We start from the raw sequence: 27,035 nt of genomic DNA, 5'->3' as shown, positions 1-27,035 counted from the left end.
ACTGTGGGGGGAGTGTCCTTCATAAAGTCATATTTTTTAGATCTTTATGTTGAACAAAATGGCTATCTCAAAATTTTGAATGTATGTGTTTGGGGAAAAGGTGGTCATGGAAGGGGTGTTTATTGCCTTCCAATCACTTTCGAATCTTAAAAAGGGCAGAAACCCTTCCAGTTTCCAATCGAATAAGCCCTTTTCCAAGTTTCTACGACAACTCCTTCGATACGAAGTACCCTGGTCTAAAACCAACAACAAAAAACAAATAAATAATACATTGTGCCAACATCGTTCTTTACTAAGCCAGCGCTATTGCGCTGCCTGTGATATTTTAGAACTAATATATTTTCCCCCTGTTTCGAAATATATGAAATATTTTTAACAAAGTTTGCTAGATTTTTGAAAATTTCACTTTGTGCAAATCTGGTCTTAACATTATCTTTAGACTCTCAAAAATCCTAATACACACAGTACTTCTATTTCCATTTTCGTTTTTTAATTGCATACCATACTATTCTTTTTCATTCTTCTCTTTTTAACATTAATTTTAAATTCACTTTTTCCATTTATTATTCTTAGCCTAGTGGGTTCGTTTGCTGATTTAGGATTCTTTGTCCGAGAGGGCGAGGGTTCGAATCCTAGTGCATCCAATTAGTTGGTTTGGGACGGGGGTCAGTGGCGTGACTCTGTAAACTCAGCCAGAGTAGACCCAGCTCTAAATGGGTACCTGGAGAAATGTGAGGAAGTTAAACAGGAAGGGTGTGAGAAAGCACAGGATGGTTGGCCCCCAGCCCCCCATTGCACTTCCTGGCTGAAGGGACCAGAAACAGAGATCAGCACAGCCGGTAGGGATTGTAAAGTCCAATGCCGTATTCTTTACCTTTTTTATTGTTCCTTAGAATTCCTATCCTAAAGTTTTGAAAAGGTTTTAAGGCAAAAACAAAATAAATAAATCGTGCTTCTATCATAGGCAGCGATATAGTGCTTCTATCATAGGCAGCGATATAGCGCTTCCTAAGTAAAGAACGATGTTGGCACTATGTATTATATTTTTTTTTTCTTGGTTTGTTTTACATCGGGGCACTTCGTATCGAAGGCTTTGTCGCAGAAACTTCGAAAAGGGCTCATTCGATTGGAAGGGCTTGTGCCCTTTTTAATAGCAGAAAGTGATTAGAAGACACTAGCACCCCTTCCACGCCCAAATTTTGAGATAGCCATTTTGCTCAACGCAGTTGAAAAATCTGGAAATTATGTCTTTGAGGAGGATACTCCCCCCACAGCCCTCAGGGCAAGGGTTATAAGTTATGCCCTGGGGGCATATAAGGTTTTCATAGAAAGCGTTGTCGTATCAACGTCAAACAGGGCTCTTTCAATTGAAAATTGAAAGGCTAGTGCCCTTTTTAATAGTTGAAAGTAATTGGAAGGAAACTAGCCCCCCTCTCACGCCTATCATTTCCCCAAACACATCCGATTAATTTTTTGAGATATGTATTTTGTTAAACGTGGTTGAAAATTCTGGAGATTAGGTCTTTGAGGATGACAACCCCCCACAGCCCGCAGGGCAAGGGTTGTAAGCTATGTTCTGGTGCATATAAGGCTTTTATAGAAAGCGCTCTCGTAGAAACTTCAAAAAGGGATCATTTGATTGGAAATTGAAAGGGCTAATACCCTTTTTAATAGTTGAAAGTGATTGGAGAGCAACTAACCCCCCTCTCAAGCCCACCATTTCCCCAAACACATCCAATCAAAATTTTGAGATAGCCATTTTGTTCAACGTAGTTGAAAGGTCTGGAAATTAGGTCTTTGAGGTTGACAACCTCGCCACAGCCCTCAGGGTTGTAAGTTATGTCCTGGTGGTATATAAGGTTTTTATAGAAAGGGTTGTCGTAGTAGCTTCAAAAAAGGCTCATTTAATTGGCACCATTTCCCCAAACATATCCAATCAAAATTCTGAGATAGCCACTGTTTTTACGTAGTTGAAAGTTCTGGAAATTATGTCTTTGAGGATGGCAACCCCCCCCCCCCAACCCTCAGGGCAAGGGTTGTAATTTCTGCCCTAGGGGCATATAAGGTTTTTTTTAGAAAGTTTTGTCGTAGAAACTTCAAAAAGGGCTCATTCGATTGGAAATTGAAAGGGCTAATGCCCTTTTTCATAGTCGGAAGTGACTGAAGGGCAACTGACCCCCCTCTCACGCCCACTATTTCCCTAAGCACATCCAATCAAAATTTTGGGATATCCATTTTATTCAACGTAGTTGAAAGTTCTAGAAATTATGTCTTTGAAGATGACAACCCCCCCCATCCCTCACGGCAAGGGGTGTGAGTTAAGCCCTGGGGGCATATAAGGTCTTAGATAGCGTAGTCGTAGAAACTTAAAAAAGGGCTCAATCAATTGGAAATTGAAAGGGCTAGCGCCCTTTTTAAAAGTTGAAAGTGATTGGAGGACAACTAACCCCCCTCTCATGCCCATTGTTTCCCCAAACACATCCAACAAAATTTTGAGAAAGGTATTTCGTTCAAAGTAGTTGAAAGTTCTGGAAATTAGGTCTTTGAGGATAACAACACCCTCAAAGCCCTGAGGGTAAGGGTTGTAAGTTATGCCCTTGGGGCATATAAGGTTTTTATAGAAAGTGTTGTTGCAGAAACTTCAAAAAGGGCTCAATCGATTGAAAATTGAAAGGGCTGGTGCCCTTTTTAATAGTCGAAAACGATTGAACGGCAAGTGACCCCCCTCTCACGCCCACCATTTCCCCAAACATATCCAATCAAAATTTTGAGATAGCCATTTTGTTCAAAGTAGTTTAAAATTCAAGAAATTAGGTCTTTGAGGATGAACCCCCCCCCCCCCAACTCTCATGAAAAGGGTTGTAATTTATGTCCTGGGGGCATATACGATTTTTATAGAAAGAGTTGTCGTATAATCTTCGAAAAGGGCTCATTCGACTGGAAATTGAAAAGCCTATTGCCCGTCTTTGTAGTTAATAATGAACAAAGGGTAAATAACCCTCCTTCCGAACTAACCTTTTACCCAAACACATACAATCAAAATTTTGAGATAGCCATTTTGTTCAACGTAGTTGAAAGGTCCAGAAATTATGTATTTGAGGTTGACAAACCCCCAACAGGCCCCTGGGCAAAGATTGTAAGTTATGCCCTGGGGGCATATAAGGTTTATAGAAAGCGTTGTAGTAGAAACTTCAAAAAGGGCTCATTTAATTGTTAATTGAGAGAGCTAGTGCCCTTAATAATAGTCAAAGCGATAGCAGGGCGAAAGCCCCCCCCCCACGCCCATCATTTCCCCAAACACTTCCGATCAATATTTTGGTATAGCCGTTTTGTTGAACGTAGTTAAAGGGTCTCGAAATTATGTCTTTGAGTATTACAACCCTATCCTCACAGCCCTCAGGGCTAAGGTTGTAAGTTATGCCCTGGGGACATGCAAGTTTTTATAGAAAGCGTTGTCGTAAAAACTTCCAAAAGGGCTCATTGAATTGGAAATTGAGATGGTTATTGCCCTTTTTAACAGACAAAAGTAATTTTAGGGAGAATCATCCCCCCCACGCCCATCATTTCCCCAAACACTTCTGATCAACATATTGATATGGCCATTTTGTTCACCGTAGTTGAAAGGTCTGGAAATAATGTGTTCTAGGATGACAGCCCTCCCTCCATAGCCCTCAGAACAAGGGTCGTAAGTGATACCCTTGGGGCATATAAGGTTTTTATAGAAAGTTTTGGCGTAGAAGGTTCAAAAAGGGCTCATTCGATTGGAAATTGAGAGGACTAGTGTCTTTTTTATTAGTCAAAAGTGATCTGAGGGCAAATGCCTCCCCCCCCCCCTCCGACGCTCATCATTTCCCAAGACACTTTCAATCAAAATTTTGAGATAATCAGTTTGTTCAACGTATTTGAAAGGTCTTACAATTATGTCTTTGAGGATGACAAATCCCCCCAGCCCTCAGGGCAAGGGTTGTAAGTTATGTCCTGGGGGTTTATAAGATTTTTATAGAAAGCATGGTCATATAAGCTTCAAAGGGAGCTCATTGGATTGGTTATCAGACGCTCTACTGCTCTTTTTAAGAGTCTAAGTGATCAGAGGGCAGCTACTCCCCCCCCCAAACACCCACACACGTCGTATTGTTCCGAAATGCATCTAATAGAAATTTTGAGATTGTCATTCTATTCAAAACAGTCTAAATAGCAAGGCCTTTGGGGTTGAAACAAACCCAGGAGATTAGGGGCAAGGGATATATGTTATACCCAGGGGATATTTAAGGTTTTTATGGAAGGGATGGTTGTTTAATTTTAGAAGAGGCTCAGTCATTTTCCCTGAAATAGACTATGTCAATATAAAACGAAGAGAAATGAATTTTAAAAAAATTATGCACCAAATAAGTTTTTCAAAAAAAAGTAAAGAACTCCAATAAACCAAAAATTAACAAAAATAGAATCAAATAATTTACTAAGCATACAACTACCACAAATCAGTATCAATAAATAAATGAAACCCAAAACAAACAGAAATAATAATAAATAACAGAGTCAAACTCAAAACGAGCAGAAATTAATATGATTAGGGTTCTAAACCCATATGCTTTCTAAAAACCAGAATATAATTTGTACTTTACTAATAGAAATTATTCTAAATATTTTCATTTTTATAACTTTAAGAAATAAAAAATTAATTAAGATTTTAAGGAATAAATATCAGCATATGTATATCAAATTGACAATGCACATGTTTTTCAGTAAATTCATTTGAATTTTTTCTGTAAAGTACAAATAATATTCTGGCTTTTAGAAAGCACAGGGGTTTAGAACCCTACTCATATTGATTTCTTCTCGTTTTGAGTTTACCTCTGTAATTTATTTTAATTACCGTTTTCTTTGGGTTTCATGTATTTATTTATACTTATTTGTGGTAGTTGTATCCTTGGTATTTCACGAATATTTGATTCCTTGGTTGTTCATTTTTGGTATAATGGAGTTCTTTACTTTTTTTGAAAAACTTATTTTGTGGAAAACGTTTTTATAATTAAAATTACAACCAAAAGGATTCTTTCATTATTCCCCAATGCCTCTCAATTAATTCAGATATTTTAAATATTTATCTGGAAAAATATGTATTGTTTTTTTTCTATTTTGAACCTTTTTTTAGAGGTTATGACTCAGAAAAGAAATATTTAATCATTAGAATTAATAATTCAACAATTAAAAACTGAGAGTTTGGGCAAATTTTCTCTGTAAAAAATATTCAAACAATCGAAAACCCTAATATATATATAATACTTTTAATTTCGTTTCTTTAGTTGTTTTTTTTTTTTTTTTTACATGCCATATCATTCTTCTTTTTCATCATTTTTTCTCCATTCTTTTTTTTTTCTCATAGAATATTTTCTTTCTTTATGCAGTTGGGTAACTCTTTCTGCTCTTTTGTCCCTGTTCCTTAGATTGCCTATTCTAGAGCTTCAAAGAAGTTTTTAAGACTTACACAAAACAATTTGTGTTTCTATAAAAATCCAAAAAGGATTAGTCATTATCTCGTCTTCGTCATTTCTTTCCTAAAGCTATTCTAAAATCTATTTATTATTCTTTCTTCCACCCGTAATTGCTCTGTTGCATTTCGGTTTGGGCATCTACCTTTTCGTCTTTTTTCAAATCTCTCCAAATACTTCAGAATGAAGCAATGAGGATTCTTTTTAATGTTGATTGCAGATCTTTACTTCGATACCTTTATGGACTTCAGGAATTTTCTCTTTGGACCAACTTCATTTAATTTCTATCTCTAGTATTTGTCACGATTATCAATATAGCAATTTACCTGTAAATTTCTCCTGCATTTTTCCAACTAATTCTCAACTTCATAATTATCCTACTACGCATTGTTCAGACTTTTCGCGCGAAATTCGTCCGACATCGATTCAGCATCGACATCGACATCGAGCGGGATTCAGCATCCGTCACACTGGCCCAAAAATCTGAAACTCAATTCCAGCATCAGTTCGAGAATGCAGCAACAAGCAACATTTTCTAAGACTGGTGAAGAAATATCTTATGACATGCTAAGCATTTTGTTCATTAGGGTTTTCTTTTTCGTTGTTGTAAAATTTAGTTAGAAAATGGCTGTGTATTTTCGTTGGCAATATTTTCAGCGCTAAAGTATGCCTCCAGGCATGTGCGCTGTTTTGTGAAATTTATTTATGTATGTGTTATAAATAAAAATATTCTGCTCTACTCTACTCCCAATGCCTTCAATTCATCCTTAGATTCTAAATATTTATCTAGAAAAAAATTTATTGGACTTCTTTTTTCTTTTTGCACTCCCCTTTTATAATTAATGATGGAATAAATTAATTATTAGAATTAACGATTCAAGAATTAGAAATTAAGAATTTGTGTAAATTTTCTGTTTAAAACATATTCAAACAATCGAATATCCTAATATACGTAATGCTTCCATTTTCATTTTTTTGTTTATTTTCAAGTATATACCATACTATTCTTCTTTTTACTATTTCTCTCCTTTCGCTTTTTTCCCATAGGATACTTCTTTTTTTATTTTCTTGTTCATTTTTTTTTCATGCGGTTAGGTGCCCATTTTCTGCTCTTTTGTCTCTGTTTCTTAGAATGCCTCTCCTAAAGCTTTAAAAAGGTTTTTGAGACTTCACCACAACAAACTATACTTTTATTTGCAGCCAAATAGGATTATTCATTATTCCCCAGTGCCTTGTATTCAGATATTTTCAAAAAATAATATTCAGATATTTTGAGTGTTTATCTGAAAAAATACTTATTGGATTTCTTTCTCTTTTTTGCTCTCTTTTAGAATTAATATATTTTCGCTCCTTTATTTCCAAATCATTGCAAAAAGTTCACGAACAAAAAGAAAAAAAGTACCTATAATCAATCACAACTCTTTGTTTCTCTATCACCGAAAATAGTCGACTGTCTTGAAGCAATTTATCTTCTAATTCTTCTAAAAGATGTCTCACAATCCATTTCTTGTCAACAACGACTTCACATGACAGGGAATTTTTTTCTGGTGTCAATCTGGCTTTACAGAAATTCGATGAGAGACCATTTTCAACTTCTATGGATTTTATATTTAAAGGAAATTTGTCCAATTTGAAGCATATTCTTCCTGAATTTTTTTCTGGTACTACCTTGATATTGCAAGCTGGTATTTCCCATGATGGAAATGTCTTTTTAATCTGCAAAAAGAAATTGATAATTAAAATTAGCCCTTTCTGATTTGTTACACCAAATTAAAGTCAAAACATAATTCCTATTTTAATAGTCATATTTAATTATATAGGTTACCGGTTTATCTGTCGCATGTTGCTGCAATCTCAAAAGCAAGGAATTCAAGGAAAATCCCCCCTGTGGAAAACTCCCCTCCATAGAGTTTAACTTCCGGAAAATTCTACCCCGCAGAAAATTCCCCGGTGCAAAATGATCATACTTTTAAATCTATAAGTATTCGATAAATCATCCCATGGACAGTTCTACCCTAGAGAATTCCCTCCAGTGAAAAATACCCCTGCGAGAAATTTCTCCGCAGAAAATCTCTCCAGTAGATACATTCGATTTTATGTACATAGTTTAGAAAAATATTATTTTTGTAAATTTTTACGTCAAAAAATTAATTTTAGAAAACATTTTAGATAAATGAAGGGAATTAGTATTATAAATCAGTTAATACAATTTTAAACGTATTCCTCTTTTTAAATTTTTCATAAGCTATTTTCGAAATACTACTCTGATAGATTTTTATATTAATATAGTTGATTTTAAATTAATGTTTAGACTAATTAAATTTAATCAGAGAAAAATCATTTAACCCCGTTTCGTGCCAGAAATTAAGATATTGATTTATTGATTTTTCATGTCAGAGATTTATTTATACTTACATTAGAAAGCGGAATTTTGGTGTTTTTTTTTCAATTTATTTAAGCAGAATTTTCTTTTTAAAGTTGAGAAAGGGCTGTACCTAAAAATTTTCTAGCATACTTGCTAGGAAACATGGGCGCCGGCAAGGGGGGCAGGGGGCATCCCCCCTGGAAATTTGGGACTTTATAGTAATTACAAGGAAATAAAAAGAAAAAAAGCAGAATATGGAAAAGCTATTGAAAAAATGTTTTTTGTCTCATTGTTGGCTGCCTGCCAGTAGATTTTGATCCATAATAGGGAAAATATAAGTTCTAATTTGTGGCTGAGTGGCCCCTAACAAGTGTTCCATAAATTTGTTTTTCTATATTATTTGGTTGGAGCAAAAAAAACAAAATAACTAATTCTTCATAGTAATGAATGTAAGTAAGTAACGGTCCTTATCAATCACGAAAGTATAAGAGCCTAACTATTAATATCATTCAGTCAAAGAATCAGCTTTGTATGGTGATCTTAAATATGTATTTGTTTATTAGTAATTAGTGCAATTATTAGAACACAGGGAAGTTTGTATAATTATAGAAAACACAAGGAAAACAACTTAATAAGGGGCAATTTCGGTAAGAATATGCTGTCAACTTTTGCTTGTATTGCAAGAGTACCCATAAGCTGATATATGAAGCCACTATAATCAGAAATGTTTCCCCTGGACGGAATGCTAAGAATTTTTTTATTTTCCACCTGAACGGATACGTTTTTTGTGTTTTTTACCATTTTTTTTGTTTCTAGGAGTTATTGTATTTATCTATTTTAAACTTTGAAAAAGATTTAATTTTTTAAAGTTATTAAGTATAAAGGTGTCAAATATACTGGCTTTTGGCATTCAAATTTAAATTAAAATATTGAGTTAAAAAAATTTATTTTTCTTTTTTAAATACTTTTACTTTAATTGACATTTATTTCCTTTAGAAAATCGTTTGTCTCTAATCTTTATTAAATAAAGAAAATAAAACAGGTTTTTTCAACTGAAAGTAAGGAGCAACATTAAAACTTAAAACCAAAGGAAGTTATTACATATATGAGGGTAGTTGCCCTCCTCCTCAACACCTTGCTCTTCAAGCTACAGTTTTTTGGCACTTCGAAAAAATTACTTATTGTTCTAGTTAAACGACCCTTTCTAAAGGGCTTGGGCATCTATTTTGAAGCAAAGGGACAAAATTTAAACTTTCGGAAAAGAGCGAGATATTGAAGAGGGGGTATCCCATCTCATTTGCGCAATAATTTCTGTTCGTTTTGATGTTGCTCCTTACTTTCAGTTGAAAAAACTTGTTTTTTTTATTTCTGACCGTTTTTTAAATAACGCCAGGATACCTGGCTCCACCTCCACGGAAAATCCCCCTCTCCATATAAATATCCACTGGACAACTCAATCCTGGTAAAGATTTACCCCGGGCAATTACCCTCAACATCGCCACGCGTAAAATTAAATCGGCAAAGAGAAAGCAAGACATATAAAGAAATTTCGTGTATGAATTCTTGCAAATTCACCCAGCGTAAAATTTCTTTTTAAAATTTCATCCCCTGGAAACTATTGAAACTTCTCCCAGCAGAAAATTCGTCCTCCCCTCCCCACCCGAAAAATGTATGCATACTTCCCAATAACAAATATAACAAAGGGCGATTTTTATAACCTAAAAACCTTTCCCCAGGGGCTGTAGGGGGTCATTTTACCTCCAAAGACATAGTTATCTGGCCTCCCAACTATGCTGAAGAAAAACACTATCTCAAAATTCTGATCGGGCAATTTTGGGAAAATGCGACGTGAGAGGGGGCCTAGCTGCCCTCCAAATTTTTTGGTCATTTAAAAAGAGCACAAGAAATTTTCATTACCATGAAAATGAGCCCTATCCTGACGTTCTAGGCCTACTGGGTCGATAAGATCACCCCTGGGGGGAAAAAACAACAAACAAGCATGCATCCGTGATTTATCTTCTGGTAAAAATTACAAATTCCACATTTTTGCAGATATGAGCTTGAACGTCTAAAGTAGGGTTGTTTGATACGCTCAATCTCATGGAATTGTTATCAGTAAAATTATATGACTTTAAGGGGGTCATTCCCCCTTTTCTGAAAATCCAATAAATGTTGTCAGGCTCGGAACTTCTGATGAATAAAACTAAACTAAATGAAACTGGTATATTGGGAATCTGCATTATAAGCCAATTCTTTTGATATTTCTATTGGTATAAAAATTCCGTTTTTTAGAGTTTTGGTTATGCACAGTTACATGAAATTAAAAAAAAATAATGAATTTAACAAATAGAAAAGGTTTTTCAATTAAAGTAAGGAGCAAGTTTATAACTAAAACAAATATAAATTACTCTGTATATAAGGGGGACTGCCCCCTTTTGACACCTTGCTCGTTAAAAAAGTTTTTAGTGCTTTGATTTTTTTTTTCCAATTGCAAATTTTCTTAAAAAATTTGGAAAAAATGCAAACTTCACAGTAAAAAGTAAGCAGCTAAGGCGAAGAAATCCCCCCTTGTATATAGAATAATCTCTTCAGATAGGTTTCAAATCTGTTTCATACTTTCATTTGAAAAGCTCTTTCTTCATTTAATTTCTGAATGTTTTCCAAATCATACTTATGTCTAACCAACATATGATTTGAGGTGCCTCTCCTTTAAATCCCTGGTTAATTGCTTTTGAAATGTGTAAATCAATAATTTTACGTTGACTAGTACCGTTCTATGTTTAAATTTGCAATTTCAATTTTGGATAAAATTTGAATATACTTAAACGATTGGCGATGAACAGTAATTTTGGTGAAAATTCCAGTTAATATTATTACTAAAGAATTTTAGTTGGATGAAAAGGAGGATTATTGTTTGGATGGATGAAAATTCAGGGAGGCTTTTCATCTTCTATGTAACTGAAGCCATCACAACCTCTACAATGGGATTTTCTTATTGACAAATATATTACATATTTTTTTTTAAATACATTGAAGTACTTCATATAATGAAAAAGAAAAATATTATCATTGAGAATTTCTGAAAATTAAGTTCCTAGAAAATTCCTAGCAGTATTTGCCACCCCAAAAAAATTTCATGGTGGGGCTAAGGATGACCTGCCTTGCCTTTTTCACCTCTCTGCTGGCAGATATGGGAATGAAACATAATAGCTGTATAGAGAACCATTTTAATTAATTCCTACTCCCCCTTCCTCTCTCAACATTTATCTGAAGCCTCATGAAAAGTAAGCAGTTTGTCAATTAAACTGTACTTCTGTAGGAATCTACCCTACCCCCACCTAAACAATGACTCACACCTCCTTATTATAGCTGATACGCAATTACAGAACACCAAACATAGCCTATTTCCATTACAAATAAAGCGAATCAACTTGGTTGAATCCAGTACTACCACCGAGTGGCATTACTTCTTTTGCAACTGGGAAGCCTAAAATATAGTTATTGACACTTTTAAATCAGTCAGCTTCTCAGGATTTTAACTTGATTGCAAACTCGTTCTCTTCAGGGTATTTTGGTACCATAAATCATATAAACTGTCACCCAACCACCACTGCTGTTTTGGCGTCTGCCCCCCCCCCCTGAAAAATTCTCTGCCGACAACCTTGCTAGGAAAGCGTTAAAAATCAGCTCGAAGGCAATATCATTTGGGAAATTTGACAGCTTTGGGATTGCCCTGTGGTGTTACCTGCTTTGATTGATTAAAAAAAAAAACAAGTTTTTTTAACTGAAAGTAAGGAGCGACATTAAAACTTAAAACGAACAGAAATTATTCCGATATGAAAGGGGCTGTCCCTTCCTCAACGCCTTACTCTTTACGCTAAAGTTTTTTATTGTTTAACAAAAATAGAGTTGTGAGAAAGTAAAACTTTAGCGTAAAGAGCAAGGTGATAAGGAGGGGACAGCCCCTTTCATATATGGAATAATTTCTGTTCGTTTTAAGTTTTAATGTCGCTCCTTCCTTTCAGTTAAAAAAAAAAACTTGTTTTTTTTATTTAATTTTTGAACGTTTTTGAATTAATACAGGTTTTGATTTTGGCTCACCGTACATGAATAATTAAAACAAAATGTCCATATTAATTTACTTTTATTTTGTTAAATGGCTTTCTCGAAAGTTGTTTAATTGTATTTAAGAACGTTTTTATTATCAATAAATATCCACAAATTACGAACTAACTTACGTAACGAATTTCTCTGTTTATATAATTTTAATGCGTATACTAGGGGGCTCAACCCCTAGTCAATACATTGCTCTTTAAGCGAAAGTTCGAATTTTGTTCCAATTCTTTAAAAATGACCGCTTAATCATAAAGGCCATTAATTAGAATAAATAGCTCTTATGAAAGTACTAAAAAATCTGTGGCTTAAAGAGTGAGGTATTGACTAGGGGGTGAACCCAATCATATATGCAATATTTTTTGTTCGTTTAAAGTTTTGATGTTGCTGCTGTTGCAGTTGAAAAACTTTATTTTCTATATTTAATTTCTGATCTTTTTTTAAATAATGCTGGGAAGTCCGGCGTCCCCTTCATAGCAATGTCCCTTCCCCCATGAACACCTCCTTCATGGAAAGATCCTCCCACATAACACCCGAACCCCCCCCCCCACTACCAGAAAAATCTCCCTTGAAAACGTCTGTATACTTCCCAATAACCAATACTACATGTTAACATTGGGTAAAGTTCATAACTTTCAGCCTTCCTCCGGGAACTTCGGGGGATTAAGTCATCCTAAAAGACATACTTATAATATTTTCGAACATGCTGAACAAAATGGATATCTCAAAATTTTGATCAGGTGACTTTGGGAAAAAAATGAGCGTGGGAGGGGGCCTAGTTGCCCTCCATTTTTTTGGTCACTTAAAAAAGGCACTAGAACTTTCAATTTCCATCCCAATGAGCCCTCCCACGATATTCTAGGACCACTGGGTCAATACGATCACCCCTGAAAAAAAAATAAAAAAAAATAAACACGCACCCGTGATGTTTCTTCTGGCAAAAAATGCAAAATTCCACATTTTTGTAGATAGGAGCTTGAAACCTCTACAGTAGGGTTCTCTGATACGCGGAATATGATGTTGTGATTTTCATTAAGGTTCTATAGCTTTTAGGGGGTCTTTCCCTCTTTTTTAGAAAATCAGCCAAATTTTCTCAGGCGTGTAACATTTGATGGGTAGAATTGAACTTGATAAAACTTATATGTTTGAAATCAGCATTAAAATACTATTCTTTTGATGTATCTATTTGTATCAAAATACCGTTTTCTAGAGTTTTAGTTACCATTGAGCCGGGTCACTCCTTACTTACAGTTCGTAACCACGAACTGTTTGAAAACCTTACTGATTCAGGAGACATATTAATTATGCTATATGTATGTTGAATATGCAGTGCTTTTCTTAATAATCAGTAAAAGATTATATCTTTCTCTATTTTTAACTAGGGCTCTTCTTAGCTGTTTGAACCATCCACATATTCAAGATTTTAAGGAAATAAAATTTTAAGGAAATATCTTTTGAGTAATATAGAAGCTTCGGGAATTCTTTATGGTGCTGGGAGAATTCGCTAACGGTTTTTTTTCTTTTAGACGGCCAGCTGACACTGACGTATGCAAAATAATTTTGCATATGTCAAGGCCTTAACATCTGGCCTTCAAATGAAGGCCAGATGGGCTTAACATCTGAACTCCCTTCATTTCGAAAATATAAGACGGAGCGTGCGACAAGGTTACTGAGGGGAAGAAAACTTGCCTCTTATTACAGATACAATGGTCTCTAATGGAAATGTTGAAATTTTGGACCTTTGATTGAATCCATACATTATGACTTTGTGACTGGACAGAGAGCTGTAGAGGGTTAAAAAAATTCATTTATTCCACTAGCAAGCCTTTTGGAAATAAAACATTATTTCATTACTTTGTGTCATCTATCAACAAGATACTTAAGTTTTCCTTCAGAACACTAAGCTTTCAGTTTTTGTGAGTGCTGGTATGAGCTTTGCTAACAACATCTTTTTTGCGTTAATTAAAAACTAGGTACAGTAAAGTTTTAAACTTTGGAAATCCACAGTGCATGCAGTTTCCAATGATATAATACTTATGAATTTTAGTAGGCCTACTCCAATATTTTTAGGCACCAGTGACTGGTATAGTACCTTGCCTTCCTTAAGCCTAGTTTGCACATTCGATCTATTTTTGGTAGCTTCATTTTTCATAAAATAAAGTTTGTACAAGTTAAACAAAGCAAGATACCTTAGAATGCACATGGGGTTGAGGTAGATGTTCAAAATCTCATTAACCTAATTTGGTTGTTTTCTAAGATAGTTAATATTGTACAAAAACAGTTTTTAATTGGCTCATTCATTGGGCATTTCGTCTCTAAAGCTTCAGTTTAATAAAAACAAACTAAAGAAAGAAAATTAAAACAGAAATTTGAAAGAAAAACAAAGTTAAAAGAAGCCGACTTTTAGGCTGAGAAAACTTATCGTTATTTAATTTGGATTAACCTGTCTCAACACAGTCATGGCTGTCATTCCTAATTGCTGTATTTTAAATTTTCACATATCTGAGGAAACATCAGCAGTAATATGTATGCTAATTCGAACTCAGATCCCTCCCAATGCATATTTCCTCACTAATATTCCCTTTGAAGAAATGGTAACAAATGGATTTTGGCAATTGTTAAAGAGGTGTGAAAACTTAAGATACATTAATTTGGCATAACAGCAACAAAGGATTGAAGGAGGGAAGGCATTGAAGGAGGGAAGGCATTGAAGGAGGAAAAGGGCTTCAAACATCTTCCCATCCCATAACTTTAGATTCATTCCTGAGAGATATGATTTATTAATCAACAAAAATATCAAATATCCCCCCTCCCTACTATCGCCCGTCTCTATGGCCGGGAGTGCAGGGAGAAAGGAAAAAAAAGAAAACAAATTCCCATTAAAAAGAAAATACCAATCAGCTGCCAACTGATTACTTGCCAAAAACCAAGCCTGAGGAAAGTGCGCTTGTCCAATAAACAAAACGAAACACATTTCCAACCTGAATTGTGTAACTGAAAGTTCAATTTATATGCCCAAACAGCATTTCAAATAGAATTGGGATGATGCCAATTCTAATCCAAATTTCACTTTTATATCTCATTTCCCAATTCTAACTTCAAAATACTTTTTTTTTGCTTTTTTCATAGCGTTAATAACAATAACAAAGCCATAGGTAGCTATACTAAAAACACATTCAAACAATTAAATTAAAAAACAACTGTTTTTCTTTGTGAAAGTAAAGATCAACATTAAAACTGAAAACAAACTAGAAGTTATCATGTTACAAAGGAGCTTCCATCACCCTGAACTTCCCAGTTCCGACATCAAAGCTATACTGGTGCTTTTATTGGATACATTTTAGAGTACAATATATATTGAACTCCTGGTAGTTCCAAGTAGGTTATTGACAATTGCCTTTCAGGATATTTAACCTGAAACTTTTTGTTTCACACAAATAAAAATAAATAGGCCATGTCATACTCAAAGAGATTGTAACATTGCTCATGTCTTACATCATTCGTCCAATTCAAAAAATAAAACAATCATGTCAAAAAAAAATCATGAAGGGTATTATCAATGATACTCTTGTGACCTATTTTTAAAATTATTCTTTAAAACAGAAACCCACAAAAGAAAGTTTTTCAAATAAAATTAAAAGCTGCATTAAACTTAAGACAAGCAGAAATAAAGACAAATGGTGATTCAAGTGTAAAACGAACACAAATCACCATTAATAAACACCTGAAACCCAAAACACCAGAAACTACAATAAATAGTCAAGTTAAACTTAAAACCAATAGAAACTACAGCAAAAAGGAGTATGTCTAATGCCCCCTATGCCTTGCAAAGACTAGAATGTCATTTGTGCTTTACTGAAAAAAGAATTCTTATTTTGAGCTGTGAGTTTGTATTTGACATAACATCATCAAACAAAACAGAAAAAAAAATCGTACTAACCGTGATTACTGAAAAGATCTAAACAGTTATATATTGACAGTTTAATATATATTAATACTTATAAAAAAGTTTTAGCCATTTTTTAGTTATTAACATTATAAAAGAGAAAACTTTCAAAATACATAGGGTTTTGTCAAAATTTTGTTACAAATTTTGGTAATAATTGTATTATAGAACTTTTGGATGGATAGGTACATGGAATATCATTCAAAGAAATGGATTGAAAATCTGGATATCTATGGGCTTCTATAGGATTCAAGCCTATCTGACTTCTATCATATTACAATGCTGAATATAGACAATTGTTAATCAACCATCCTCCTCAACATGCCTTAAAAAGTTTCAAATTAATTCCTATAACCGTTTCTGACATATTGTAGATAAACACTTTTGATAACCTTGAATGCAAATAGTGTATTTTGATTTAGTTTAACATTTCTCAAAATGCCAGGAAAGTGTTAACTTAATACCCTTAGCTATTTTGAAGAATAATAGTATAGAATAGAATAATAATAGTAATAGAACTAATAGTATTAATAGAAAGCACATAGTGCCTTTTGGTTAGTTCAACATTCCCCTGCACATGCCCTGGAAGTTTCAACTTTATACCCTAAGCCATTCTAGAGACACTACTGATGTGCCTTTTTGACAACCTGCATACATAAGGTTGTTTTCATTTAGTTTAACATCCCCCTCAACATTCCATGGAAATGTTACCGTTATCACGTTAGCTTTAGTAGTAGTAGTATGCACACAGTACCTTTTGGTTAGTTCAACATTCCCCTTATTCAACATGCCTTGAAAGTTTGATTTTGATACTCTAAGCTGTTCCTGAGATCCTGCTGATGCACCCTTTTTACAACTTGTATACAGATCGTGTGTTTTGATACAGTTAAACATCCTCCTTGACATTCCCTCAATATTTTACCTTATTATCTTTAGCCTTAGAACCAGCAGTAGCAGTAGCGGCAATAGTACTAGCAGCAGTAGCAGTAGTATGCATGTAGTGCCTTTTCGTTAGTTCAACACCCCCCTTGACATGAAAGTTTCAACTTAATGCCCTAAGCCGTTCCTAAAACATTGCTAATACATCTTTTTGACAGTGTACATACACAGTGTGTTTTGATGGGTTCAATAACCCCCTCAGCATTCCTCAATAGTGTTACCCTTATAGCCATAGTAGTAGCAGTATACATATGCTGTATTTTGGTTAGTTCAACCCTCCCCCCCCCCCCTTCAACATACCCTGGAAGTTTCAACTTAATATTCTAAGCTGTTCCCAAGATATTGCTGATACACCCTTTTTGACAACCTGCATGCATATTGTGTGTTTTGAACTAGTTCAACATCCCTTGATAGTTTTATTTTAATACTCGTAGCCTTAGTAGTAGTAGTAGCAGCAGCAGGATTGGCAGATGTAGTAGTAATAACAGTAATACTAGCAGTAGTATTATGTACAAAACGCCTTTTGGTTAGTTCAACATTCCCTCAACATGCCCTGAAAGTTTCAACTTAATGCCCTAAGCTGATCCTGAAACATTGCTGATGCACTCTTCCGACAGCAAGCATGCACATAGTACATTTTGATTTAGTACCAAATCCCCTTCAACATTCCCTGAAAGCTTCGCCTTAACACCCTGAACATTTTTGGAGACACAGGATCAAACATGCCCCCTTTCCCCAAAACAAATCCCCTACATAAGAAAATGGGCTAATTGCATAACTTACAGCCCTTGTCCCAATGGCTGTGGGGGGTCATGTTATTTCCAGAGCCATAGTTATTGGACAGTTTGAACTATGCTGAACAAAATGGCTATTGATTGGATGCCTTTGGGGGTAGGGAGGCTGGTTGCCCTCCAACCACTTTTGACTCTTAAAAAGCGCACAAGAACTTTCAGTTTCCAATCGAGTAAACCCCCTCAGAAGTGTTACAACAACTCTTCCCATACGAAGTGGCTTGTTGAAAAGAAATATATAAATAAATAAACAGTACAAAGCCCACTTTGCTCCATACATAGGCAATGCTATTTTGTTGCCAAATAAAAGTGGGCACCTCCCCCTCCCTTAAACCCTCAAAAGACCAGAGCATCATTTGTACTTTACTGAAAGCATAATATAGGCTATTTCAGATAGTTACTCTTTTATCATTATAAAACTGAAAAATCAAAAACTGCTTAGACTTGTGCAGTAACTTACAAGCAAATTAGAGAAAACAATGAATTTGGACCATTTTGGGCATCATGAACCAATATAACCCAATTATGTCTCAATATTTCAGTCAAATTTCTCATACTAATTATCAAACAAATTTCTTTTTTTATTATTATTATTTGGTGTCCCCCCCCCCAAAGCAAGCTATTAAACCCAATTATGTTTCAATATGTAGAATTTCTTATTCTAATTATCCACCAAATTTCGTTTTTTTATTATTTGGTCTCCTCCCCCTGAAAAGTTTTATTATTTGGCTCCCAAAAATAATTTTTGGGTACGTACCTACCTCTGTCCCCTCCCTCCAACTCAAAATTTCTAGTCTACTGGGACTCCAAAACATTTCTGAAAATTTGAACTAATTCCCCAAGGCAATGTTGAGATACATTATTTTGTCATAGCAATAGTGTCTAAATACTAACCTTGCCATTAAACCATGAATAGATTCCAAGTCTAACAGGGGTTAAGCCTGCAAAAAAATTTCGAGGCAGAATTGAGACAAAACATTCTACGTCCCCCTCCCTCACTCTGACCCCTTTCATCAAGTTTAAAATTGAGATCCAATTAGCTTCTACAACACTCCCTGAAAGTTTTAACTTGATCCCTACAAACTATTCCCAAGATATGGGATACATGCTATTTTGATAGCCTGAATACGTATACTGTTTTCTTGTTTACCTTGCTACTTCACAGCAAAAGGATTCAAAGCTCCAAAGGGGCTTAAGTTCAAAAACTTTTATTCAGATTGAAGACAAACAAAATTTTTGTCTCATCATCCCTACACATTTACTTTTACTCCCTCCCCCCCCTTCTACTTCCCAACACTCTGAAAGTGTCAACCAATCCCCCAATATGTTCCTGAAATATTGTTGATATTTTATTTTCATAACCTAGGTACATATACTGTCTTTTGGATTGTCCCATTACTTCACCATGAATTTGTTTCAAGTTCTGCTAGGGGCTAATAGTACACAGAATTTCTAACTAGATCAGAGGCAGAATTTTTTGGCCTCCTCTTCTACCCCCCCTCCTAAATACAAAACTCAAAGCATTCTTGTCTCCTACTCCCAACACTCTCAGAGCTTCAACTTATCCTTATGATATTGCAGATATACTACTTTGACAACTAGGGTACATATGATCTTTCTTGATTCACCTGTCTTCTCCCCCATGTCAAAATTCGACGTTCAATTGGCCCCCCAACTTCCACTGAAAGTTTCAAATTGATACCACAAGCCATTCCTGATATATTAAATTTTTTTTAATTATCTTTTAAAGTTCATTTCCATTTTATTCATGTTTTTAAATCATTTTAAAACAATGCATCCATCCAACTGATCTAACTTTTATGCAATGAAACAATGTTATCGACTGAATTCATAATACAAATCCCCTTTAATCAAAAGACACATTAATCAAGCAACAACAAAAAAATGGACAAAATATATTATTTAAAGCCAGCTATATTTGACCCCACGGGGGGGGGGGAGAGATGGGGAATATAGTCATAATACCAATCATTATATTTGAAAACAGTGTTGATGTAGAATCAAATCGTATAGCCCTTTTGATATAATATTGTCTCCTTCAGAAGAGCATATAGACTAGAATGGTACCAAAGGAACAACATAGTGGTGTGTTGATTAGTTTTGGGACAGAACATTCTGTGATTAAGCTCTAAATTAAACTTATTCTGTGATTAGTCTCACAAGAGCCTCAGTTCCTATTGACCCAGGGAACAACTTAGTTTTTATTAGTTTTTTAACATAATCATTCTGTGATTAGGCTCAGAAGAGCCTAATCGCATTACAACCCAAGCCCTAAGACCCAAGAAACAACTTAGTGGTGTTTTGATTAGCTTTTTTTTAACATGACCATTGTGTGATTAGTACCTGCTAAAAACTAAGGTAAATGTTTTCATTATTTGATTATGCACTAGTTAAAAGAGAAATGTACCACTCGATGCACCTTTTATATTCTTTTTTCCATATGTACTAGCTGCTATCATCCAAAATTCCATTTTAAACCCTTAAAGTGACACTTAGTTCTTAATTTTTTTTTCCCTTGAGGAATCAAGATAAAAATATACCACTTAATGGGACTTAACAAATGCTATGTTGATGTTTAATACTTATATATTCCATAGGGATGTATTTTAATACATCTAAATTTGATAAATGCAAAAATTTATAAATCTTCTAAAATTTCTACATTTTATCAAATGTTTTGTTTTTATAAAAAGCTTCTTCCATTTGCTATTATAATCTTGCCTCAAATTTAGCAGCCTAAAAAACTTAGGAAAATGTTTAACAAATTGGCAGAATTATAAGATTTAAACAGGCTATTGGTTAATAGGTAAGCTGTCATTTTAAGGGCTCAAAATGGAATTTGCAATGGTAGCAATTAATATATTTGGAAAGGACAGAAAAAAGCACATATAGTGGTGTATTCATCTACCAAAGCAGTCTAAAAATTATTAAAATGTACCAAACTAGTGTTCACTCTAACACCAAAGCTTATAGGGTATAATACCTAATAATTAGACAGTTAATCACTATTTCAACAGTTAAATCACTGTAATATCTCTATCATACTACCAAGAATGTAGATTGCTTCACCCCTGGATTCATGGCTGTATCCAGGGGGGGAGCACTGGGTTTGAACATCCCTGAAGTTTCAGTTCTAATTGTAGAAGCATAACAAAAATACATATAAACAAATTTTGATGCATATCTTAAGATTTCTTTGTAACCTTCCTCCCTCCTGAAAACAATTCCTAGATTAGATTTTTCTAAAAATAAAAAACTAATAAGCATGTGATTAGCTTGAATATTCTAACTTCTACAAAATCAACAATTTTAAATACATTGATATTTTACAATGGAGTATAATTAAGCTTGGGCCTTAACTTGGAAAAGCTAATAACAAAACACATATAAACAAAATTTTATGCATTCCAAAAAGTCTTCACTACCCCAGATAGAGACGCACTTCCCAATACAGTATACAGTATACAGTGGATAAACCAATGTTACTGATTACCAATTTCTTTTCCAAAAGTCCCTGGATACAAAGATAGTTCCTCAGGACTGGCAGAATGCTAATATCACCCCTATACATAAAGGTGGCAGCCAATTAGACCAAACAAATTACCACCCTTTTAGCCTTACATCCATAATTGGGAAAATTTTGGAAGGAATACTAAATACTGCCATTGTCAGACACCTCACCTCCAATAATCTTATTACACAGAGTCAGCATGGATTTAGATCAGGATGATCCATAAAGGACTTCTTCAACCAAAACTGGAATTTGGTATGTATGTGGCAACCCTATTAAATAAAGGCAACAAGAAAAAACTAGAGTGTCCAAAGGCAAGCAACTAAATTAATAGAGGATTCTAAAGGCCTGGACTACCCATCTTGCCTAGAGAAGTTACCAATTCGTACCCTCTCCTATTGATGGAAAAATGGGGATGTCATCATGGTGTACAAAATGCAGCAAACTCAGTCCTTGCAACAAAATATGCTTAAACCTGACCAGTTAACAAGAACTAGAGGACATACCATGAAGCTGTACTGCAAACAAGCCAACACCAGACTACTGAACAACTTCTTCCAAAATAAAGTTGTGTGGCTCTGGAACTCCCTAAGTAAAGAAGCAAACTCAGCCCCTAGTGTGGAGGCCTTCAAGGGAGTTGTGGACAAAGATTGGTTGTCCAAGCCATAGCTTGGAGAATTGAATGCAGCTGATGTGTTGGCTCAACTTCTTCACTAACCAGCACCTACAGGATAATACCTTACTTGCTGGATGAAGCAATTTCAGATAATAGAAAGACTATCATGAATACCCTAAATCCAATCTAAGACAAGTGGTGTGAAGTAGAATAATTATATTCAAATAAGCTGGGATGTAAAGTTAACTTTTCATTCAGTTTAAATGTTCAAAAAAGAAGTTTTCCTAGATTGTAGTTACCCAAACCTAACTAGCTAAGTACTACTCACCAGCTAATCCCATATTGCCTATGTAAAATAATCTACACTACCCCCATGATTAACTGACTATGTTTATGAAAGGTACATTTTAATCAAAATGCATGTTCAAGATTAGGCTCTGTCCAACCTACCTGGCTTTAATAGAGGGGGGGATAATAACTACACCAGCAGTGATTATTTTATTTAGAAACTAGTGGTGTATTTCTTTTTTTTATCCTATCCTACAAGTGACCTTAAGAAATGTATCCACCTACCATGTCCACTCTAAAAAGCACCAGCACCATAAATATATGCATTTCCCTTCTAAAAACCATCCTACCATTTCCACTCTAAAAAGCACTATAAATATATGCATGATTTTATTACTGACTTAAAGACAAGGTGAGCAAACCAATTGATGCCTGTTTATGCCCTTTCCAAACATAATAACTGTTTCACTTGCAAATATAGACACATCCCTGATGGTAGTATATAGTCCTAATTAATATATTTCTCTATTGTTTTGTATTTGTTTCCTTTGTGAACAGGTTCCTTGACCCATTAAAACTATCAGACCCATATCTTATTGTAAAAGAACTTCAAATCTGCTGTATATAAAATATTATCTAAAGATAATCTTTGGATGCAGATGACAAAAAAGTAACAGGATAATGTATTTAACATTACAAATAAATATGCATATTATTGAGTAAGAATTTGGTATTTAAGCATAATTTTCTTGCAGGGGCGTAATTTGCTATGGGGCAGGGGGTTAACTGCCCCTCCCAGACCTTGGTTTGCCCCCAAACCCCAGTTTGCTCCTCCCCCCAGCTGAAATTTGGGTCCTTCCAAAATCTCGTCAAAACTAAGATAAACCTGCAAATTCAAGCATCAACCAAAACAGACCAGTTTTTTGGTTCATATTTACCTTTATAGTACTTTTAAAGTACTAAATACTACCTTTATGGTACAAAGTGGCTTATTTTTTTTTAGTTTTTATTGTCATTTTTGCTTGATTGGGAAAATTGGATCCAAATTTGACCCCCCCCCAGGATTTTGACAAATTTATGCCCCTGTTTTCTAGTCTTGTACAAAACTATATGTTGGAACCATATATGGGAGCACTGGGATGGTGAGGTGCATATGCAAGTGAAAAAACTATTAGCTTACATTTAGAAAGAGTATAAAAAAGCATGAAGTAGGGTAGAAGACCTCTTTTTGGGAAAAACCACTTTTCTCTGCCATTCCATAAAAATAGCAATGGCTTTTTGGACCTCCCCTATTTTACTACAGCATGATGCAATGTGAGTGCAGTAACAAGAACCCCACCTTCCTGGTAAAATTTTCACCAATAATTTGTCAGCAACAACCGAAAATCTGCTATTTATGATGACAATCAAGTTGAAAGAACAGATATATTTAAAATTAGTGGTTTAATGAATAGCCTAAACAACAAACAATAAAAGTTGTATTTTTAAAATTAGAAGGAAATCAGCCTTCTGTTAATATGTGAATAAAACTGACATAGAAAAAGGATATATACATCAAAATAGAACAATTGGTATTTCCAAAAAGAGGTCCTTGTAGGTAAGTCAATAAACTAATAATTTCAAGTGTTTGAACTTAAACAGTTTTGTTAATAACCATATTGATACATAGCTTAGATGTTTAACTTTTCTCTGATAAGTACTATTTTTCCCAATTCCTCTTTGGTTACAAGATGTAAGGGTTTTAGTTTTACATAATTTTGCTCAATTGGATACTTGTTTTTTACCCTAAAAAATTTCAGGAATGAATCTAGAGCTAAAAAAAATACCCTGGGAAGGTAGTGTCAAGCTATAATATCTACCCTTTTCTTTTTTTATATGGCTTAGAAGATTGCTACATAACAGGTATGAATTCTGACAAAAATGTTTAAGCATAATTTTGATTTTTAATCTGTTTTTATTGGTTTTATTCTTTGAAAGTATAACTTTGTTACTTCAGTAGAATTTTAAGTTGTGTCTGCACAATGGGGGTAACTGGGAAGAAAAAGTTATACAATTTTGAAAACAACTTTTAAAAATCTGAAATAATTAATCCTACCATTCTTAAAAGCACTTCAATTTACTTTACACCCCCCCCTCCTAATGTGCAAATATATAGCCAAAAATAAATATTTCCTATCTTTTCTCTCAAAATAGGCCTATCTCTCTTGTTTCAAACTGAATCAACTGTGATGAAACAGAAACCAGAAAAAAAGTGATTGACTGGTTTTGGTAAAATTCTATTTTAGCTATCTTGGAAAGGGGATAGGTTAGGAAAATGAAACTTTCACGGATGGTTCTACAGGCTAAAATATGTCCCAGGAAGGTATTTTGAAGTACCTACCTCAACTCCTTCTCTCTCTAGAGGCCCCTGACCTTTGATGACCTTTCAAAATTTGTGTGTTATAAAAGTGAAACCTTGCAAAATAGATCTTTTGCTTAAATGAAGTATAATAAAATTGTTTTCAGTTTCAAAACTTTGCTCAATCCCAATTTATAAGTTTTTAAAGATATACAAATACATTTCCTAAATTTTGAAAAAAAAAACCATTAACATGGCTTAAAACTCTACTCAAATAACAGGAATTGCATTTTCAGAACTAAGGCCAGAGAAAAAGAAACTGATAACTGAAAATTAAGGTAAAATGTTCTTTTGTCAAAATTTCAGTAGGTAAAGACCTGTCCTGTAGGCAAATTTCAGGACCCTCTAGAGGGAGAAGGATTGGGTAAATCTTTACCAAATCATATTATTGACTTAAAAATAAAGTGAATATACCACTCAATGCCTTTTTTTATGCTCTTTCCAAATATAATAATCATTTTTGTTGGAATTAATTTTACCCCCAACCCTATATACACCAATTCAGGGTATATATTTGCACATTAGGGGGGGGGGGCAAATTTTATTTCTGATGTAAATGGGAGGTAAATTTAAACTTTACCCCTCTCCCCCTAATGTGCAAATATATACCCTGAAATGGTATAGGTAAATATCTATCAAATCATATTATTGACTTACACATAAAGTGAATATACCACTCAATGCCTTTTTGGTAAATTTCTACCAAATCTTATTATTGACTTATGAATAAAATAAATATACCACTCAATGCCTTTTTTTATGCTGATTATGAATATAGTAATCATGTCTATTGGAAATGAATTTCAGCCCCCCCCCCCTATATATGCCAATTCAGGGTATATATTCCTACAACCTAACCTAACCCTGAATTGGCATATATAGGGGGGGGGGGCTGAAATTCATTTCCAATAGAAATGATTATTATATTCACAATCAGCATAAAAAAAGCATCAAATGGTGTATTCATATTATTCCTAACTCAATAATATGATTTGGTAGAAATTTACCACCTTTTTTTATGCTGATTACGAATATATTAATCATTTCTATTGGAAATGAATTTCATCCCCCCCCCTATATATGCCAATTCAGGGTATATATTTCTACATTAGGGGGGATGGTGGCAAATTTTCTTTGTGATGTAAATGGGAGGTAAGTTTAAACTTTAACCCCCCCCCTAATGTAGAAATATATACCCTGAATTGGCATATATAGGGGGGGGGGCTAAAACTCATTTCTGAAAGAAATGATTATTATATTCATAATCAGCATAAAAAAAGGCATTGTGTGATATATTCCCTAAATGCGCAAGTCAATAATATGATTTTGGTAGATATTTACCATGGTATATATACGGGTGAAGGTAAAATTAATTTCCAACAAAAATGATTATTATATTTGGAAAGAGCATAAAAAAAGGCACTGAGTGGTAGCCATTAGCCTATATTCACTTTAGATGTAAGTCAATAATATGATTTGGTAAAAATTTACCAAGGATTACATAAAAATGATGTCATTTTTCTTTTTGATAGATAATCTATCATCCATCCATCCTAGGGCAGAACTAAGGTAGATGGGCATGGAGTAGGCTAGACCTAACAGAATATCAATAACCCTATCAGTTCTAAGACCCATTCAAAGGCAATTAGAGACCAACCCCCAATAAAATGTTTTCTAAAATATATGACTGAAGTGAACATTTCCATAGGACTTGCAGGCAATTGAGACTGTTCATATTATGAGCTTTGCATAGCCTACTGGGAAAGCCCACTGTAATTGCAATGGGAATAGCCAAGATTTTTGGGTTTACTCATGACACAGAATGTGCATGCCAAACGGGGGACTTAATTCGCTTGGACTCGCAGCCGTAAATCCATTTGAATCTGCTTACAATATTCGAGATTTCTGCTCTGAATCGGTTTGCCATAGCAGCTATTAGATGCTAAATCCCTCAAAAATGCACAGGGCATTAACAGTGGAGCCATACAATTCTGGAACGAGCCGACGGACTGCAGTTTGAACTATTAACCCCGTAACAGTGACATACTATGCTCAATCGGCTTTTTATCAATGGTGTTAAAAATTATTATTTATTTGTAAATGACTCTTAGCTTCTAAAACACGCTCAAAAAACATTTACCAACTCTGTACACGCTCACTGGTACCAACTTTGATGGATATTTTAAAAGTAACAATGATACATGCTTGTAATATTTTAATTTAGAATGCATGTTTGATCACGTATTGTCCCCAAAAAAAATCATGAATCAAAAGAGTTGCAACTCGTCAATGAAAATAAAGTTTTAGGGGGTTTTTAAGCTATGTTTCCTAAATTGTTAAGCTATCATGGATCAAAAATGTATTAGTACCTTTTTACCTGTAAAATTTGATGGGTCTCAGGCCCCGTTTCTAGTACTGTAATCGTAGAGATCATAGGGAGCGCGCTAGCGGTGCCTAAGTAAAAACCGATGTGGTCACAATGTGTTTTTTTTTCTTTGACAGGCACTTCGTATCGAAGGAGTTGTCGTAGAAACTTCGAAAACGGTTCATTTGATTGG

The 27,035-nt window shown here is 34.5% G+C and overlaps 1 protein-coding gene across 3 annotated transcripts in view; it reads right to left on the bottom strand.

Moving 5' to 3' along the window:
- The window catches only part of ArgRS-m (arginyl-tRNA synthetase, mitochondrial), a 91,466-nt gene extending 65,049 nt beyond the window's left edge, over positions 1 to 26,417 (bottom strand). For 2 of the 3 annotated variants that reach the window (XM_089106154.1, XM_089106156.1), the window contains exons 1-2: positions 26,135 to 26,236; positions 6,892 to 7,205 (exon numbers count right to left, since the gene is read on the bottom strand). In XM_089106154.1, coding sequence (XP_088962280.1) covers positions 6,892 to 7,205; positions 26,135 to 26,212 — 392 coding nt within the window. In that variant the 5' untranslated portion in view covers positions 26,213 to 26,236. Of the gene's footprint in view, positions 1 to 6,891; positions 7,206 to 26,134; positions 26,237 to 26,368 lie in introns of those variants that run through there. The other variant, XM_089106155.1, reaches the window with a different exon arrangement.
- Positions 26,418 to 27,035: the final 618 nt, after the last annotated feature.

The sequence above is a fragment of the Artemia sp. Qi Xiang Cuo genome, chromosome 20 (genome assembly GCF_049724085.1).
Source record: "Artemia sp. Qi Xiang Cuo chromosome 20, ASM4972408v1, whole genome shotgun sequence".
NCBI classification, from domain to species: Eukaryota; Metazoa; Arthropoda; class Branchiopoda; order Anostraca; family Artemiidae; genus Artemia; species Artemia sp. Qi Xiang Cuo.
This window is presented reverse-complemented; position numbering and strand designations above follow the sequence as displayed.